Source organism: Melanostigma gelatinosum (genome assembly GCF_949748355.1).
Source record: "Melanostigma gelatinosum genome assembly, chromosome: 14".
Classification (NCBI taxonomy): domain Eukaryota; kingdom Metazoa; phylum Chordata; class Actinopteri; order Perciformes; family Zoarcidae; genus Melanostigma; species Melanostigma gelatinosum.
In genome coordinates, this window is record NC_136647.1 from 17,855,459 (window position 1) to 17,876,246 (window position 20,788).

The 20,788-nt window shown below is 45.8% G+C and overlaps 1 protein-coding gene across 1 annotated transcript in view; it reads right to left on the reverse strand.

The window, feature by feature from the left end:
• The window catches only part of tspoap1 (TSPO associated protein 1), a gene marked incomplete at its 5' end in the record, with an annotated part of 60,125 nt that overhangs the window by 14,652 nt on the left and 24,685 nt on the right, over positions 1 to 20,788 (reverse strand). Inside the window, 16 exons of the mRNA XM_079283145.1 lie at positions 663 to 1,538; positions 1,625 to 1,734; positions 1,831 to 1,937; positions 3,566 to 3,771; positions 4,189 to 4,293; positions 4,903 to 5,083; positions 7,031 to 7,063; positions 7,799 to 7,849; positions 8,074 to 8,178; positions 8,265 to 8,387; positions 8,644 to 8,733; positions 8,887 to 8,970; positions 12,059 to 12,226; positions 18,020 to 18,202; positions 18,996 to 19,172; positions 20,540 to 20,668. Coding sequence (XP_079139271.1) covers positions 663 to 1,538; positions 1,625 to 1,734; positions 1,831 to 1,937; positions 3,566 to 3,771; positions 4,189 to 4,293; positions 4,903 to 5,083; positions 7,031 to 7,063; positions 7,799 to 7,849; positions 8,074 to 8,178; positions 8,265 to 8,387; positions 8,644 to 8,733; positions 8,887 to 8,970; positions 12,059 to 12,226; positions 18,020 to 18,202; positions 18,996 to 19,172; positions 20,540 to 20,668 — 2,728 coding nt within the window. The remainder of the gene's footprint in view (positions 1 to 662; positions 1,539 to 1,624; positions 1,735 to 1,830; positions 1,938 to 3,565; positions 3,772 to 4,188; positions 4,294 to 4,902; positions 5,084 to 7,030; positions 7,064 to 7,798; positions 7,850 to 8,073; positions 8,179 to 8,264; positions 8,388 to 8,643; positions 8,734 to 8,886; positions 8,971 to 12,058; positions 12,227 to 18,019; positions 18,203 to 18,995; positions 19,173 to 20,539; positions 20,669 to 20,788) is intronic.

Genomic DNA, 20,788 nt, shown 5'->3' on the forward strand with positions numbered 1-20,788 from the left:
ATATCAGACATCATCTGAATATAACTCGTTGGCTCCGATCACTGTGTTGATCTGATTCAAGACCCGTTCAGTGAAATAATGTGAAGAGCTGGAGAGAACCAGCAGTGGACTGTAGGAACAGTTTGGCTGACATTCAAATACAGAAAGAATTGAACATTTTCAAGGGAATTGGTCGCTAATCATCAAACTGAGATTTCTTTTTTCTTAATAATAAAAAGTAGCTTCTGTTTGATGGAGGCAGATCAGAGGGTAAGGGCACTTCCACTCCATACTGCTCCAAAAGATTCACATTTGCGATATTGAACGCATACACATGTATCTAATCTAAGTCTTATAATTGGCCCAGACATTTTATTCTGCGACAAAATCACAAATCCTTTACAAATTCCGAATTGTAACAATGATGTCCTGGGTGGATAAAATACATATGTGCATCTGAATTACCGAATGCAAGCAGCTGCTTCTGTCGGGCTTCAGTATCAGGCTGTTATTGTTTTGCAGAGGCTTACTCTTGGTCCAATTTACTCTTTGATATGACTTCATTTCGAATGGGGAGAATTAGTCTTGATTGATTCGTGACCCATTGATTATGTGTAAGTGTAACTGGATATTAGACGATAAAAGATAGATATTTGATATATAATAAGATGCTAAATCCTGACCTGCCATCAGTGTGGTGAAGGTGATGGAGGCGCTCCTGTGTTCGCGTCGCTCCACGGGTAACTCCCAGAGCGTGCGGTGCGGCCGTGCCTCCACTTTGACCGCGTACTGCAGGCTGGGCAAGAGGTTATTGAGGCACAGCGAGCTGCAGCCAGCCTTCACCAGCTCGCACTCCTCCTCATTCAAGGACACAATGTGCACATAGTTACTGTTGCTGGGCAGCCAGGTCAGGTTGGCAGATGTGGCGGTGATCCTCTCCGCGCGCAGCTGCGTGGGCGCCACACAAACGTCCCGACCGACCAGCATGCTGCAGCGCAGCTGGTCCGAGGGGCCCTTCTCCGTCAGGCTTTGCACTGACACGCGGTAGGCCTTGAGGCTTATGTCCAACCGCTCCAGCACCGCTTTGGTCTGGGCACCGAAGGGCACGTTGAGCCGCAGCTCCTGGTCCACGTACACATTGTAGCTCCACACATTGCCCCACCCGGCCGGCACCAACGGAGGGTCCCAGCCGATGATGATGCTCTTGGCAAGCTGCTTGATGAGGGTGAGCTTACGTGGGTAAGGCACAATGTCCACTCCCACCTCCTCCAAATCCAAGTCCAGGCCGTTGGTGAGGGGGGCTGGGACAGCCAAGGCCGATGCTGAATCCGAGGGGGCTGAGGCAGGGCCAGAGGCGGCGGAGGCCTCTGTCCTTGCTGAGGCGCTGACGCCCACGTGGAGGTGACGCTGGTGGCTGGCACTGTGCAGGCTGCTGTCTAGCAGGGAGTTATGGGACACGTCCCCCGTCTCTGGATGGTGACTGCTCATGACATCGTCGTCCGACACGCGTTCCACAAAGTTAGAGGGGACCAGCCCTCTCCGTCCGTCCATCAGCTCGCCTGTGGGGAAGCCACATTAAATACTGAACACCCCCGTCAATGCAGAAATATGAATTTGTAGATACAACATATACTCGTGGATTTACCTTCATAGAAGCAGTCGTCGTCCATGTCTCCATACACGTAGATGTATTCTCCAGCCGTGAGCGGAAGCTCCACCTCAGGGTTGTCATTGGGGCCATCATATGGATTATAGCTGTTGGAAATGCATTCACCGGGAAGTTATTTCTTCATCCCGTATTAACAAACTGTCGACATGGTGACTCAGCGCTTGCCTTAGTTTAATACTCACCTGTATCGTGCAATGAAAACCTGAAGCTTTGCTGCTCCTCTGCCGGCTGCGTACGGTGCAGGAGCTACGTCAACGTCCAGCTCCTCCACTTCACTGGCGGTGTCCACCTGAGAACACCATGGACAGAGGGTGAATTGCCTGGACCCTGAGGCAATCCGAAAACTGCTTGCAATGGTGTGCAAAAACTAATCAAACAGAGATATATGTGTATTTATTTTTAAACTAAAAGCAGAAGTAGAGGGATTGCTGTGAACTGGCTTGAAGAAACAACATTCTTTAAAAAGTGTTTTTTCCTCAGTGCAATTTATTCAGTAAATGAGTTTACTGTAAATACTGAATTACTCATGAGCTACTGTAGATGAATGTTCATGCTAATATTTTTGTTATATAGTGATTTAATATTAATATTAATATTAATGAGTCACTGTTGCTGGCAGAGAATCACCTTGACACCCGAGCTGGATTTCCATTCAGAGCTGCTCCACCAGTACAATAAGAGGGCTGGTTTATTTATAGCTGCCTGGGAAAACCTTTTTAAGGATAATCACTTACAACTACTACTACATAACCTTCATAATCCACAGTGGCGAATGGACTGTCTCACTAAATATCAGCTTTATTGAAATATGGGCAGACGAGATGAGAAGACCACCAACCTGGTTGTCTGTCTCTTTGGCTGACAACAAAAACACTATATCGTGGCGGAAGATCCAAATAACTTCTCTTAAGAATGAGCAGAGGAAGCGGGATCATATTCAGCAACAGTCTGGGCAGGCGTGAGATGACAGGGCGGTTTAGGAGAGCTTTCTAATCCATCAAATCCACACAATCAATGTGATCGTGCGTTGCCTTCTTGGTAATCTTGATGAGCAATCTGTCTGTCTTTGTAGAAACAAAGACAGGCAGGAGAGCTGCAGGCAGGAGTCCTGCATGACGACATCACCCCGGTGAACATTAAGGGGATAGTTTGAAGTGGGGTTGTATGAGGTACTTTTCCATAGAGTCAGTGTTTGTACCTAAAGTAGACAGCGGTCGGCACGCCTCCATGCTAAAGTAAAAAAAAGGAATTTTACCTCGCAGAACAGGGAAGTTGTAAATGACTGTTTTTGTCAAAGGAGTTGAGTGTCTTTGAAGAGAGAACAGATAACGGCTTCAGTTCCCCGTCGCAAAGTGCCGTCTGATGCACAAAGCATCCAGAATATTGTAAATATGAAATACACTTAAACTGACGCTTAAAATGTTTTTAGGTGGGCCTTTCTTTTAGTTTGGTTAAAACACGTTTTGCTGCTGCTCCCTTGTCCAGAGCAATACATTCTCCAAACTGAGGGTGTGCCGACCGCTATCTGCTGTAGGTGATATATTGACTATGGATGAGTACCGTATACAACCCCACTTAAGAAAAATCTGAACTATCCCTTTAAGGGACCAAAGGAGTATTATCACAAACCTACAACCAGGGCTTGAAATAAACACTAACCCCCTCCAATAAATGCTGGCAAAGGCTGGGAACTTGTAAATGTAGTAACCATTGGACTACGGTTTCATAGAGATCATTTTAAGCCACGCCTACAAACTGTATCATATCGTGGAAGGTGGCTTCGCCTTGCATGCCAATTGTACAGTATATCACTGACTACTAAGTGCATAGTTAATGTGCACTGCTCCTCATGAATGATGAAGAAAGTATTGTGAAATGAGTGACAAGTGATGCGCTGCACATCGCCCCGGCTGGTACCTCGTGTGTTGGGCTCGATTTGTGCGGACTGAGGTGCGTGTCAGACTTGGGCGTGAGGTGCGTGGTCTCGGACTTGCTGGAGGATGAGCCTGACTTGCTGACGCTGATGGTGGGCAGCTCTCGATGCTTGGTGACGGGCGAGCGCTCCACCCTGGACAGGCCCGCAGCGTGGGGGGTGGCCCCCAGCCGCAGTGCGGCGGCCACATCTAGCAGGCAGGGGAGAGAGAGAGAGAGGAAGAGGATAATACATAATCTGTGACTTTAACAGACGAACCTGGCCCGGTCACTTGTTACACTGGTTGAATCCATGAGCAGCTAGGTGGGGGCGAGGTAACCGGTTGACATGCAGGAGGCTCAAGGTTGAACCTGGCTGATTAAAATGGTGGAGGAAAAAAAAAATCCTGTGTCCATCTGTCTGAGGTCAGAGGCGTGTCACACCAGCGACGTTAAGGGGCTTAACTGGGACATTTTCTCACGTCGGCCCACGAGCACCGACCCTCACGTGATAATGAGCATTTACGGATTGCGGTGGTGTGTTAGGGTGAGATGACGGGTTGGAAACATGCCGTGCTTTAATGACAGTGCCCAACGCATATCATGAGTGACAGAGACGGAGAGAGTACCGAGCGGATCTTTACCCTCAGGGCAGGAGAGAGTGTCACCTCCCTCGAGACTCCAGAAGGCTATTTCACCCTGAGACACCATGTCCCATGAGCCACCAGTGCAGTCTAAAACACATGAACAGTGCAAGGAGAAAGAGGTTGGATGGATACATACAGTAGGTAGGATTTGGACTAGTTTGCGCTGTTGTTACGGTTAAGGAAGTTGTGGCTGGGGATTACATCATAATGGATGGTCTTAAAAGCATGCGCCTGTGCCTTTAATTCACAGCCTGTGCTGAACAAGCTGAAAGGTAAGAGGTGGTGCTCAGTTTCTGTTTCTGACACAAAAGAGAATCTTTGGAAGACTGGACTGATGCTGCTGGTCTACCTCTCACAAGCCATGCTTTGTGACAGGGTGTCCTTTGGAAATGAAAGAATTCAAGTACACTAAGAAAGATTATATACCATGAAAGTTACCATTAATAGATTATTAATAATCTGCTAATATGCATTTATATGTTGGCAAACTTTTTTTGTGGATATTATAAATTAACCAATTTGCTAAAATCTCTTAAATATCACAGAAAAAGCACAAAGAATCCTCTTTGTACAGTTTTGTAGAATGGCAGTTAGCAATCATCAACCATCATGAGGAAAAGCCCTCAACAACTATCGCCCTCTCTGCACAGATTGTACTTTCGGGCGTGGGAACGCGTCACGTGGCTTGTGGCTCACCTCGCTCTGCAGTCAGGCCCACCCCGTTGGTCAGAACAGAGAGGCTGGGGTTGTTGAGGAGTCTGGCGCCGGCCAGGTCCACCTTGGAGGCCTGCAGTCGAAACTTCTCCAACTCCTGGGACAGCAAGCCGAACTGTTCGCTCTGGCTGCGACACTTGTCCTCCAGGTCTCGTACCTTCGACTGCACAAATGGCGCGACGGCAAAACGGCCACACAGTGAAAGCAGAGTTATCGACCAGTTGACTGAACACACAAGCAAGTGAGCACAGCTGTTCTCAAGGAGGTTGGTTGGAGTGGAGTTTGAACACTCGAGCGTTGTCTTGTAACACCTCAGTCATGTGGAGGGATCTAACAACGTGGGCCCCGTTTTCATACATGCGCAACGACCAACGCAAGCAGTGCTTTGACCGCTTGGTATTTTCCTGACTTTCCTGAGAAATACAGTTTGACCGTCTGTGTGGTATTTTCGTCGTTAGTGCAGCGGCGGTACAGGTGGGACCGCAGGGGCCTTTACACACAGGCGGGTTAACCTTCATTAAATCGTGTGCAAACGACACCAGAACACGCCCAGACAGTTTGTGCACCCCTGGACCAACTGCTTTGAGTTGGTCTTGCGCAACTAAAACGGGGCCCTGTATGTAAAAGTAACCTGCTTAATAAATTGCCAGTGTCGTGCAGAAACCTTTGATGCCTACACAGACACTTACTTTGTTGTACTACGATACGATAAGATAAAAACGATGATTATTTTGGTGCGTGAGCAGAAGGAACAGTTTAAGACAGCAACATACAGTTCATACATTGCTGCCTATGAAAGCTAATGCATTATAAAACAAAGCACTGCCAATATACGGTTAGGATTCTGCAAGACAGACTACATAAACTGTCAGGGAAACATTTAATATACGCTTCAAACACAAATTACAGGTTCAGTTGAAAGAAAAAGGGAGGGAAACAAAGGCGGGTAGTTTTCTGGTAAAAACCAGAGTGGGAGGGGTAGCATTCAGTCGGTTAAGAGAATTCTCTGCATCTGTTCGACACTTTGTTCACTTTAACGAAGCCACTAGACAGCAAGGTTTGTCTTAGCTCCACTGAGTTATGTGGCTGATTTCACTTCAGGTTGCGGCGGGAGTTTCCTGGCAGGCAGATCTGACAAAAAAAAAAAAGCCTCCGCACGAAACAGTCTGAACAACATTTCCTGTTAGCTCTCACCTACGCAGAGCCTCGCCTGCAGCCGCCCGTTATCTGGCTACACTGAGCTGAAGCGGTAATGACGACCGGAACACCTGGAACCCTCACATGAATACTGAAATATAATAAAAGCGGTGTGTTGGGTGTAAACAAATGGGGGGGGGGGCCTAACAAGCCAGCATGAAGTGTGCTCAGTGCAGCTGGGAGCGCTAACCGTGCCGCAGATACACCGTTATCTGGTCTCATGTGAATGACCTGATTCACACACTGTTTGCAAACCTAAAAAAATAAATTGCACCATCATCAAATGAGCTTCTGTGGCCACATGAAGCGTCTATGAAAGACTGTTATAATACTTACTGCGGGGCTGTCGCTATTGCTTTTAATTTAACTTTATGAACTAAGCGGTCAACTCGAAGGATTTAAATAGAAGTAATTGGGGTTTGGTAGTTCTATCTACAGGGGGCCGGGGTGGGGTGGGGGGTGGGGGCAAGCTGGCTAAAAGGTTGACAGTACCTGCATGCAGTCCAGTGTACTCTGGTTCGCAAAAAAGTTAACACAAAGGACAGAAACAAAAAGGAAACATGCTTGTGAAAGGATGAATCTGAGAAAGAGAAATCTTATTAATAAAGCAGAACCACAGCAGTCTGAGTCCAGGTCTGCAAGAAGATCCTGTCGGGGAACCGGCATCACGAGAATGTCTCTTTGGCCCTCTGCGGCCGACAACCTGCCTTTTTATTTTAATGGCTGCAAATATTCTGCTCAATCTTACAAAAGGCAGCGCGTTGACTTGGCAACACAAAGCTCGGGTCCTCGAGAGGGAAGAGAGGCTTTCTCCTGTGAGGCTTCGGCTCTAAATACACACAGCAAGTGAGAGAAACAAAGCGAGAGGAAGGAAACAAGCATTTGAAGAAAAACAGGAGCAACTATACTCTACCAGCTCCCTCTGCAACACAAGCTGAGTCAACTCCTGAAATAAAACACACACTTCATTTTAGCAGAATGCACTGTGTGAAAAAGTGGAGCACAGAGAGCAGACACATATAGTGTGGAGGACTTTTTGAGGCTCTCTTTTTTTATTTTTTTTCGTCATCATTCAAAATCAGCAACCAATCAGAAGGCAGACGGGGACTTCCAACTGTCACCGACTGTCTGGATTCAGTTTGAATTCAAAGTGCGTTACACTCACACCGAGAGCAAGTTCAAACGTCACAGTGCAGCGGAGAAGACATCTGTTCAAACGGTTTTCCAGGCCCGCGAGCGCGACAAAAAATACCAGTACGACTGTTTTCTGCCAGGTGTCGAGATTAGAATAAAGAGCTGCTTCATGTGGCAACGGGATGTCTTTTGTCTGCCAAACACGGGGAGTTCATCAAATACTCATATTCTTGTTGCTTGGTGTTGGAGATAAGGAACATTTTCTTTCATGACGAATTAGATGTGATCTTGTCAGACAGAAATACGCTAGTGCGTGAGAGGAGCACGGAGGAAGTCTGAAACACACTCCTCTTTCTAATGTCGGGGCCGAGTGCATTGGGTTCCAGCCTCTTGTGTGACTGTAATAAACACTCGCGCCTTAGATTTCCGTCTTGGTAAATCATCATAAAGTTCTTGAAAGCAACTCGGGCTCGACTGCGTGGCAGTAAAAGCACTGCATGGTGTAGAAAGAATGTCTCCGCTAGTCCCAGTGGTGCAACACACTCACCTCCAGCACCTGAACCATTCCTTCATGCTCCCGCTTGGCGTATAACTGAGCCTGAGAATACAAAAAATAAAAAAAGACATTCATTTCGTGTAACATTGGTTGTTTGCTCATAAGAGCTGCGTTGACAAACTCGGCTTTATTGGCGGCCGAAGGCTGCCTCCTGCTGGACAAAGTCACCCATTCCACATAGTTGGGGTGAAAGCAGCCAGAGGGGACATGAGGGTTTTGATTTAGCAAGAAAAACATTCGTCAAATACATAAAGTGGAGAACTCACCCGCTGTAACCGTTTGATTTCATCCTGTTTGAACTTAAGGATAGCCAGTGCCTGCTCATGTTCCAATTCCAGCTGCTGCCTTCGCTCAGCGACCTCTCGCATATGCTGTTGGGAAAGATAAAATATATATTAGACGGCAGTTGTCTTTTCCAGTAGGAGGAGAAGGGGTGAGTTTCTGAGCCCGGCTGTACCTGTAGGACCTGCTCTAAGTTCTCCAGTTTGGCACGGAGTCTCTGGTTCTCCTCGAGAACTGAATTGTGTTGAGCGGTCACTTCAGAGAGATCTTCCCTCAGCTCCTCATTCTCAGCCCGAGTCTGAGGAACAACAGGAGGAGGGAGGAGAATATTATTTCTCTGCGTCCATGGGTCGTCATTATTTTGAGCTTTTACTTCACAGCGTTACAGTCTCCTTGATTGTCTCGCTGGACCTACTGGGCATTCAGTTGGTGAGTAACATATTATATCAATTGACAGCTATGATTGCCAAAACTATGAAATTGAGACCCACTTCATAGAGAGAGCGAGAGAAAAAAGCAAAACATGTTTTTCCTTCGCAGAGCTCAACACTGACCTGGTCGAGCAGCTGTGCCTTCCTCCTGAGGAGATCGGCCTCCTCCTTTAGTTGCTCATTTTTGCCCCGCTCATCCTCAAGCTGGCTCTCCTGTTACCGAACCACAGGGCAAAGTTCAGGTCAAGCTGAGGAAATCCATCCCTTCCCAGTCATCCTTATGTCCACTATATATGTATAACGCTGAAACCAGACCGGAGCCAGAGAGCATGCAGGAGGAAATACTGGAGCAAGAAGACTGCTTACCAAACTCAGACATCTCTTCTGTCGCTTCTTCACTTCATGCTCAAGGTTTTCACATTCTTTTCGCTTCTTGCTCAGCTCGCTTTCCTGCAACGACAACAAAGCAAAGAAGAGTTACATTCAATCCTTATTTTGAAATCGAACGCGGCTCTAAGACATGGTTTTAATAGGCTATACTGTGTGAGCGCGCAAAAACACGACAAACGACATGTGACCTAATGACGAAGAATCTGCGTTTACATTTCGCAATGCAGAATACGTTGGCTTTGGTTCCCATGTTGACCTCTGACACGATAACAATGCGGTATTACAAAGCTTAGCATCCTTTAATTATTCTAAAGGCAGCTTATATGCAGGACCAGCATAGCAGAAATCAGCTGATTTCAGTGCGGCCTCAGGCCCTCAATCACCGCTGGGACCGTGTGGGGGGGGGGAGCTGCACAACAGACAGGCTAATTGCAGACCACCGGCAGCTGACTAGAATACACTTAACCGGTGATGACACAATGACAATTGAACTGGGATCCGTGGTCTGATTTGCTTGACTGTGAATCGGCCACAGCTGTAAGTAAGTCAAATTTATTTATAAAGCGCTTTTCTCAGACAAAAGTCACAAAGTGCTTAACAGAGCAGAAATTACAAGCATAAAAAACACAATGTGACCATAGGGCCAATAATTTACATACACACAGAAAAAATAAAATAAAAATGAAAACAGTTTAAAAGCAGGTCTAGGACATGGGTTTTACCCAAACGCCAGTTTAAAGAGGCGCGTTTTGAGCTGGTTTCTGAAAGTCTTCACAGTATCTGCGAGGCGCAGAGTTGCAGGCAGAGCATTCCAGAGCCTCGGGGCCACTGCCTCAAAGGCTCGGTCACCACGGCTCTTAAATCGTGTGCGTGGGACTGACAGAAGACCTAGAGCGTTTGACCTGAGAGTGCGGGCGGGTGAATATGGGCGAAGTAGATCAGCTACATAAGCCGGAGCCTGACTGTGAAGTGCTCTGTAAGTGATGGTGAGAATTTTGAAGTGTATCCTAGATGCTACAGGGAGCCAGTGGAGAGATCGGAGTACGGGGGTGATGTGAGACCGTCAATTTGTTCTGGTGAGTAATCTGGCGGCAGCGTTTTGGATGACCTGCAGACGGTTAAGAGCAGATGCACTGAGTGATGTGAAAAGTGAGTTGCAGTAGTCAATGCGTGAAGAGATAAATGTGTGTATGATCATCTCTAGTTCAGGTGTTGATACTACAGATCTCAGTTTACTGATATTTCTTAGATGGAAGAAACATGACCTGGACAGCTGCTTAACATGAGGGTCAAACGACATGGAGCGATCAAAGAATATCCCAAGATTGCGCAATGTGCAGCAGAGGAGAGTGGACTAATAATCTGCCTGATCATGGGGACAAACTCCTCTGGAGCAATAACTAGGACCTCCGTCTTATTGTCTTAAGAGAATAACAGCCTGAATAACGTGTAAGCAAAGATGATCGCAACTTAAATGTACTGTCAGCTGTTTTTACAATCAACACTGAACTGTTTTATTTGTTGCGGGTCAAACTTAATTTTGTTTTTTCAGATTTGTCTACCAGTTTGGACTTTAGCTCCCCGTGAATTAAATCCTTCTGTTGGCCAGAGGATGATGTAGACGTCCGTGTGTCCCACGTCACTGCTTTGTTTCTTCTCTGTATGAATGTTCACCGTGTTGACAGTCTTAGTTTGGCGTGTTAGCGTGCTAATATTTGCTAATTAGCACTTAGCACACTGAGGCTGAGGTGAGGCTGATGGCAATGTCATCGGTTTTGCAGGTATTTGGTCTTAAAAACCAAAGTATTGGACAAAATACGATTCGGACCCGACGATGGCGCTGGATGGAAAATGAAGGGACTGTTTAAGTTGTTTATTTACCCTCTGGGGACCATGAATGTTGAAAACCAAATTGCATGGCAATCCATCATATTTCAGTCTGGAGCAAAATGGTGGACTGACCGTCATCGCTCTCATGGCTCAAACTATCACATACGACGTGATATCTGGGCCATCGATGTCTCTCAGGGAGGGCTCAGCGCTTACTCGTGATGTAACTCATCTAAGATATTTGCCAGTTGGTCTGTGATGAGAGGTGAAGATCCAGCATGGATTAAAAAACAACAACATTCTAGCTACAAGCTGCCTGTGCAGCCAGACCGTGTCCTCCTCAGATTCCAACGTAAAGATGCAGAGCATTACACTTATTAACTTGCATCGTATACTTGCTCAGTTCCTTCATAATTATGCAGATTTCATTTGGATGAAATGAAACATCTGTGTGTGCAGATATGCATTTGAGCACATCACATGTGATTTTTGGAGAAAATGACAGTCTGCACATTAATTAGGACGACTTCGCTCTATCAGAAAACTGCACAACCAGCTTTTCAATGTACCGACTCATCAGTGAGAGCGGGGGGGGGGGGGCTCACAGCTGTAGGGTGAGGAGACATGCAGCCTGTTACTGGCACTAATGCTACCGTGTAATCAGGTCTCTACACATCATCGGTTCATGTCTGGAATCTCCACTTTCATCCTGACCAGGAAAGTCAACCACACGGAGCTGAGAGGGAATATGGTCCGTTTAAGCCGTGAGACCCTCTTGGAGAGTCACCGTGCCACTCTTCTGTTTCCAGCGGACAGGCTCAAAGGACAGGCTCAAAATAATCCCGCGGCATTACATAACAAATCTGACTATAGATTTCCCCCGCGGTGACAGTCAGCTCAGTCACAGCACTGGATTCAAGCCTCGGCTTCACATGACAATGCAAAGTGGACGGCCGTATTGCTGCACTTGGGCACAATATGTATTTATTGACGCTAAGAGGAGTGTAGGACTCTCATGAATGACTGTTTCGAGGACAGAATTGATTTAGTAACCTGCATTACTAACCCTCTGATTTCAGCAACACACAACAATCAAATTTGGTGTATTCTATTTGATTGTGTTGAACAATGTTAAGAGTATTTATCAGATGGATTTTGTCCTCATGAAAGCAACATGAACTGGATTTCACACAGATTCAAACAGAATGTAGCACATTAGCGCTGGAAACGGATACATTGATGTGTATGTTTTGCATGTGGCGCTACATGACAGTGTCTTGATGAAATACCAGCTGAGCATAGAACTGGATGCTCTCACCAGAAACTGTAGGTGCTGCTCCTCTGTGTGCTCCTCCTGACGGGAGGGGGACGGGCTGAGGCCCGGTTGGGGCGTTAAACGCAGCCCCGACTCCTCCTCCTCTCCGGGAGTCTTCTCACACCTGGATGGAGCTTCATCTAACACCACACACGGGGTCTCTCCTACAACCTGGCAGGGGCGGGGATAATCATTCATTCAGTCACTTCATATGTACAGAGGTAATCTGGAAAAGTCAAGATCCTTAAAAAAGGGACATGCATATTTTATCCTCTTACGCTACAGGTAAGAGGATACATATGCTGATTTGATTTTGGGGTGAACTGTCCCTTTAAAAACAGGACACTGAGAAGGTAGCAAACATGCAATTGTTATACTGTAAGGTCCCACTCAGTGGTACACCTCCCACTGTGAATGAGGGATTAGCAGCAAGCCTCCTTCCCCAGTGGTCTAACTACAATCAAACAATAATCCAGGGGGGAATCCCCTCCAGCCTGCAACAGGACTACAACACATTAGCAGAGAGCCTGTTCTTTCTAATTAGGCCGGGTGCAGCGACTTTAACGCTTCACAGCGGGCTCCTTTTGTCGGCTAGTCGTTTATATGACTTGTACGATTTGTCTAACTGGGATCCAGGTGGGGGGGGTAGACTGACAGGGTTAAGAGTCGGGAATCAGTCTCTAATTTTAGAGCAAACCTACTTATGCTCAAAGTAGAGCTGCGCTAGTGCAGCCAAAGCCACGACCCAGTAACAGGTTTAAAGGCGCTCTGCTGCATGCTGCAAAGTGGGATCTCTCCTTCACACCCTCCTTTCTTTTACGTCGTTAGTCGGTCACTATCACTCCAGACTTCAGGCAGTCAGAAATGATGAGTACTGTTAAATCAGTCACACACCCACACACACCGTTTCAAATCAACTAGAGCGTTTGCAAAAAGAACGCAGCGTGTATACTACTTATTTATTATTTGTTCCTTCTGATCCGTGTCAAAAGATTCCATTCGGTGGTAAAGTGGTAATGTTCCATGTCTATGACCAGGTAGCAGTTACCTGCCATGCATGTGTAATATTTGAATATTATCTGTTAATAAGTCTTCAGTGTGATGATATATGAGGACATTTGATCAGGCTGGAGGTTCAGAGAGAGTTACAGTTCCACTGTAGTTCCAGTGACCAAAAACGACAACATGACAAGAGTTATAACTGGATCGGCTCATTGTTATTTTTAGAAACCATGAACCTGGCAATGACATTTCAGAAGGAAATCAGTTGATTCTCATTGGTACGACATAAAACTATACATCCCAAGATGCCCATTCCCAGAATCCTTTGGTTCTTCCCTCTGTATTACTGCTACTAGCAGCAGGACAATCACATGAATGTTTTCAGGCTCCGCATATCTTTGTTAAACGTGCAGATGCCTTTCACATGTGAAGTTCGCATCAGGGGAGGTTACGGTTTGATCGTCTTTAAGTTCAAGCATCATGACGGAAGACCTCAGTACGGAGCCCATGACCCCAGTGGGGCGCTTCAGCACCACATCAGTGTCATGTCTGTGAAGTTAAGCGAGGCTATCCCGGGTTTATCTTTCGGATAGGGGACCAGATGGTGTTAGTAGTGGTGACGAAAGGCCAGCAGGAGGCACTAATTCCATTGGCCCCCGTACAAAACTGTGCACAGGGCTTTAAAACAAGCGGTCTGCTGATTTTTCTGTTCGTTTTGGTGGTCATTAAAGGTCGCGTCGCATCCATCACAAGTGCAGATGAGCCAGGTGGTCCCAGCATGGCACGTCATACCAATAAGAGTGGGCTGGCTTCAGTGTGTGGAGTTTGCCGCTATAATCTATCAGCCATGTGCCAAGGAGGGGCGTGACTCAGGTAAAACTACGATGCAACCCTGAACTAACCCCATCCGTCTTAATTATAAGTCTGATTGAGTTGAGCTACTTCTATCACAGGTGACTTCTGAAATCCCTTTAAAAAGAGCAAAGGGAACGCGAAAGATCACAGAGTTCAAAGCAGACATAATCAGGGTTCAGGCGACGTGTGACAGAATGTCCACATGGTTTTGACGGATGAGCGCAGAGGGGAAATATTATATAATGCCCACAATGTTGTGAGGAATAAAAAGGGTTGTCGTAGAGAGCATTACACTGATGCTTAGGCTTTTATGAATCATTTCAAAAGGTTTATGTGCCAACACACTAACCTGACCTAACTTAGCGTGACCTGAGGAGCGGTGCGTGCTTTAGAGGTTTTACTAGGTCATGGTTTTACTCTATTGTCACATGGACAATTAAGAGAAAAGATCAACTGGGTCGGCGTTAGCGCTACAACTTATTCAAATAGCATACTTCAGCAAAAATAGTGACAGCGAGTCCCACATACGTACAGCAACAAAACTAGAATATATTTCTGTAGTTCTTGGCACATTGTGTTATTGGACTTTTTTATTTTGGATATTGCATAGTTTAAAATACAAACAAGGGTTGGCGTTCCGGTACCGAATCGATAAATCATCCAGTTTATTTGCAAGAATGTTGCACTAGAATTGGCCTTAACTGATGACAAACAGGTCAGTGTTTCAAAATAAACCTACATCTATAATAAATTATAATATTTATTTGCATTAATATAAAGCTTTTGTTTGCATTATGAAAGGATTTTCAGTTTAGAAGTGTTCAGCTGGTTGATTTGATGATTCACTGTGTCAGTGTCAGTGTTTCATTAAATATGAATGACCAACCATCCAGTCAGTGTCATGTGTTGAGAAAGTAGTGAAATTCAAAAGATGCCATGGTTAGCATCGGCTTTAAATCTAAACTATCATTCCAGCTGTTATTATTATTTTTATTAGTAATATTAACGCCGCTTCTGCAGCACAAACACTCTCTGCAGACCAATACACAGAGTAGCTGAGGCCGTCGGAGTCAAATTACATCATCAATGAAAATAATCTGATGGGACGAAAGCTGGTCGCAGCTCTGAGTGAAGAGATGCTGGCTCCACACACCTGACTCTACAACCAATTTATCATCAGTCATATAAATGCATTCCTGTTCTACAGATTCATGCTAAATGAGAGGCTCGGATGCTAAAATCACATAGAAATACAATATTCCCTGACATGCAAACTTGTTTCATGTATGATATTATTAGAGTGCATGTGAGCTTTAACATTGTACGTGTGTGTGGCTGTTTGCTCAGCAGTGAAGCACTGAGTTCTAAGTAAATGTAAGATGCAGCTTGATTGAATGTTTCGCTCACTTCCTACATCCCTTTGCTGTTTTATTTCATTTCTTTTGTTAACTTTAACAGACGGTACCTGATTTGCATTGACTGTAGCTTTGTCTTTTGGCTTGACTGGGTCACGACAGACAGAAACGCTCGTTCAAACTTTGAAAATAAAGTGATCAGATGCGCCTTTTCCCGTCTCTCTGCTCCTGGGCTCTTTGCAAACGCACATGTTTAACAACACGACGAACTGAACTTCTATTAAAATTGAAACGTTTGCACAAAAGTATTATTGGCTTCTCAGTGACAGTAAAAGAAAGAAATTTGTGTCTTTCAATGGTGAATGGGAATCTACAACAGCGCATGCACTAAAACACAATAATTAGGAATAAATACTACAATCCTGCTGAACTATTATCTAATGCTTATCAATAGATGCCTGATGAAGGATGCAGCCATGTCTACGGTCTGTCCTGGTGCTGAAGCTACAGCAGGTGCCTCACAATGCGTTTTTGGAGACGAGTTCTCACCATAAGAGGCTCTCCTCTGCTTGCACACTGCTTGACACGGTGAGGTGCCGCTGTGTACACTTCACACTGATGTAGTCCATATATACTCCAGGATCAAGCACACCTTTGGGCCCATGCGTACTGACGCAGGGACAGATCCCATTCAGCATGCCCTGAATGCCATAAGCACATTGGTGTAATCCCTGCAGACGACTGAAACGGGTAACTGGATCACTTCTTTTAAAAGCACCTTAATGGATTGGCCTGGACGTTGATTTTCTTTTTCAATGCAGAGCATATCGATGTCCACCAATCACACTCGCTGCGCATCCTGTCACTAAGTCGGCTCCCGTCTAAATTCTACATCTGGAAGCTCCAAAACATGAGCTTTTTAAAAGCGGGTTTCTGAACAGGCTGCCCTTGACTAGGCCTCATGCATGTCCCGTCTTTCTGATTTGGAAGAAAGTGGCAGTCCACCACAGACGTGTGGGATTTAGTACGGGATTTACTGAAATGAATATTAAGAAAACTACAGCCATGAGACCGTAAAGGAAAATTCCCCTTAGCACAAACACGGGCCGTGCAACATACTGATAATCTTTCAGAATAAGCTGGTTATTTTAATATCGAACACAAATGCAACGCTCGCTGCCTTGAGCCGGTGCTCTCACACTCCCGGTACGTCATGACACTGATTAGTTTTCGCTGTTAAGTCTCAACTTTGAGTCCTGCACGGCTCCAGGCTCACATCCAAGCAGACGCATACGAGGCCAGCCAAGGAGGACTACAGTGGGTTAAAGCGACCGACACACGGAGGCAACAAAACTCGTAAGGTGACCTACCCCTTTGGTGTGATCTGTGGCAACGTCGAGGCTTCCCCTGGCCTGCTAGTCATCCAGAGCAGGGCGCGATAGAAAAGTCTCCAGTGCGGCCGGAGTCTTACCTACCACCCAAAACCCTCTCACCGCTGCCACAGCAACAGAGAGCGGATTACTGGACTGTACCATTCTGTTGTTAGAGGGGATTAGAGTTCACACAACATGGCCCCTTTCTGGGTGTGCGCGTGCCACCGGGAGTGCGTGTGTGCGTCCCGCAAACGGGAGATTACCACAGTCGGCATTCTCATTTGAGCTTCACATGCAGAGAATTTACTCTACTTCACAGGCAGCGGAGGATTTTTACAAGAACAAATCCAGAGATAGAAGTACGCCTTGAAGCAAACTGATATATTAATGCACACTCTCAAAAGAACATAATTTAAACAACCCTATTACAGATGTTCAGTGGTGTGACCAACTCAATTTCACATTTACAAATAATGTCCTTTCTGCATTAAGTAACATATTCATATATGGCAAATAAAAAAAGACAGGGCCTTTCTAGTCTTTCAACCAGTCGAAGTGCTGAACACTACATTTCAGCACTCACCCATTCAGACTCACGTTTATACACTGATGGGACTGAATTTGCCAAGGATGCCGGGGATCGAGGACGAGCAGAGGCCCATGAATCTTTATCTTTGAAATACAGTTGGTGCATTCTTCACGTGTGGCCAGTGAGTGATCTATCTGCGCATCACTTCACGGGTGAAGAACTGTTTCTCAGAACTGGACAGAGAGGAGAATTAAATGGAGAGAGGATGAGAGCGTGTGACTCCGATATCTTTGCTTAGGCCCAAGTTCAAGGCGGGGAATCATCTCATTATGGCTTGTGGCAGATTAGTATCAGGTCCAACGACAAGCCATTATATAACACTGCAAAACTGCATTCCATGCCAACATAAACAGACGCTAGCTTTCAGGGGGGAAAAACTCACATTTTACATTACGGAACAAGGTTTACTGTAATCCAAACTGTACTGTGGTACCAACACCATCGCTCCTATAGGTGGTCAACACATGATCAAATGTCTTGTGTTTGTTATCACACAATGATGATGAACAGCATCAGCATACCAATTTTTATTTTTTTTAGAAAGAGCTACAGCCTTTCTACCTTAACCCTGACTTAGATTACAGTATCTGTGTATTTTTTTATTCTTATTTACAAGAAAGGATCCCCACAACACAGCAACTAGAATAGAATTTACTGAGCTGTTGCCATTTCAAAATGATGTAGTTGTCTTGATGTCATCAGTTTTAAAGTGCATAGGTTCTCTTGTTAAAATCGCTGAGGACCAACAGGGGTCAGCAAAGAGTTGTGCTATGTTATGAGGGGACTTTACCTCGTCTCCCTCGTCTTCCTCCTCGATTTGCCCACACTTCTCTGGGCCACAGGGGTCGGGACTGTGGCTGTGCTGCTGTCCAGACGATGTGACCGACAGCTGCCTCTGGAGCCGCAGCACCTCCCTCTGAGACTCCCTGAGAAGCCTCTCAAATTCCACTCTGCCAGATGGAACAGGGGAGCCCTACACACACACACACACACACACACACACGCGCATCAAAGACCACCGCAAGACGAGCACGTCATCAAGTCAGCACATCGTGGCTCTTCTAATTTTAGCTGTTGAAAGTTTTAAAACTGCATCCTGAGTACCCATCTAACATACATACATCTTACCAAGTGAATTGTAATCTAAAGAGGAGCCATATTTCTTGCAATTGAGAACCGATTAAAAATTGTTTTAAATAAATTTAGAGCAAAAAAGTAGTAAATATATAACAGGAGACACTGCAAAAATAAAGAAATTCATGCAGTAAGACTGATTCTGGGTCACGGACCACCAAAAATATCAAAGTCATCTCATTTGGGCATTATATCTTAATGTTCCCATCCAAGCTGAAAAAACCACTTCACCCTCATCACACGGTGAGACAAGTGTTGACAGTCTCACGAGATCAATAGACAGCACACCCCGTCAGACCATTCATGATGAAAACCCAGCAGATGTTCATATTCAGGGGGGCGAGCTCTTAAGCCACTGGAGCAGTAATTAAAAGCAGGCACTTAGAAAGGCAGCCTTTTCCTGCACTGTCATCTAGTTATCGGCGGTGACGCAGCCTTTCTAATGCGGGCTTAAGAGGGAGGAAGGATGAGTAGCACCCGCGCTGCCCAGCAGAGAGCGAGCTTGTGGCAGGGATGACGAGGAGGGTTCAGATGGAACGTTCAATGGACGTTGAGTGGTCTGAACTGTGAGCCCAAGATCCGATCAGGGTCCACAGGTCAAACCAGTCACTGAGGAGTTCTGCGAGGAGTACCTTCGCGGTGCCCTGCCGGGCCTCCAGCACTCGGCACTCTTGCTGCAGGGCGGCGATCTCTTTGTCCTTGGACAGCAGCAGGTCGGCGTGCTGGGCGAGGTCGCGAGCTCGCTGGCGGGCGAACGCCCTCTTGTAGTGCTCCACCGACCCGGGTCTCAGCAGCGACGGGGAGTTCACCTGCACGAGAGCAAGAGGGACATGAAGACAGCTTTTACTTTCACTCATCAGAAGATTAGCGGGGGTCCGGTGAGCAGGTGCACTGAGAGTAGCCAGTGGCCGAGATAGGAGGTCCGATAGTTGTGTTCTTCACTACTGGTCTCCAGGACAGACTAGTGCTGGAGGCTCTTTCCCTCTCACCACCCCTCCTGTAGTCGGTGCATCATGCAGCTTTTCATAACAATAGTACGACAGTATCTGATGTTATTATGCCGTTCAGGTTGTGTTTCAAGAGACTATTTATGAAATGATTGAATGCCAACGTCGCCACTTATTTGTGAGCTGTGATGATGTCTACCAATAAACGTGAACTGGATCTGATTACCGGTGTTCTGTCAAATAAAAGGGACCCCGCTGCATAAGCATTTATACTTACTATATCAAAAAGAAGTCAAGGACTACAGAAATCTATTTTGCTGAAGCGACTGCATATTCTTGTGTTTTTTTTTATTGTCTTCTTTTTGTTGTAGCTGTCTAACAAGCTTCTGCAAACAATGAGGGATTCAGTCAGTGTATTAGCTCATTTGCAGCCTATGACTACATGTTTCATACTAGATCTGACAAAAAGAAGATGATATTTATGTCTATTTGAAAAGGTACAGATGATACCTGACTGGCAAGTAGGCAATAGTTTCTATTTACGATATTATCGTAACAAAATATGCTTAAAACTCTTAAAATGGCACTGAAACACACTGGAATCACTTTACCTTTACATTTAGTTAAAAAAACAATTATCTATATTACATCACAGATGGGATAAACATCTTTCTTTGGTGACAAACCTTAAATAAGGTAAATCATAAATCATAAGTTCCCCCAAGGGATACAAATACTAGCAACATTGTTTGTGTATGTCTTCCTTAAATAACTCCTGGATTTTTTAAAGTCAGGCTCTATTTTTAACTTCTCTACATAATAGCGAGCTCAACAGCTTCTTGATGTCACTCAGGTGAGGATATTCACGATCAACCAGATAACAGAGATTCCCCACCATCAACTTATTGGGAGTGTTTTATCGCGATCCGTTGCATCTCTTCTGTGGATAAATTACATCTCAAGAGACGTCCGACTGAAAACGGAGTTCTTGCAGCCGATCTAGTGATGCATTAAATTATTCAATCGGGTGCCGGTATTTCTCAACAAGGCACCCATTCATCATCACTCTCTCAACTATTCCATTCAACTCGCTCCCGGACATTACGGCGGTTCGGGCGGCGGTGCTTGATAATGAGCTGCTCCCCATTTGGGTCACGGCGAGGGCCGAACGTGGGAAGAAGGCAGTTGGCCGTGAAACCGTTTGAGCTTATTCTATTTGTGCGGCGTACCACTCTGAGGTTGGCCTCCTGCAGCTTCCGAGCTCTCTCCTCCAGCCTCTTAGCGAGAACAGACAGCTCCGTGTTCTTCCTCCTCAGCCGCCTGACCTTCTCCTCGGTCTCCGGGGCGCTGCTCTTCCGCTACACACATGGGGAAACACATATCAGCAAAAACATGAACACAAACTATCCTGCTATCCTGGAGGGCTCGTTAACGGTTTGAAGAGTGGCAGTTTAATGCCATCTGTCACCAGTGGAAAT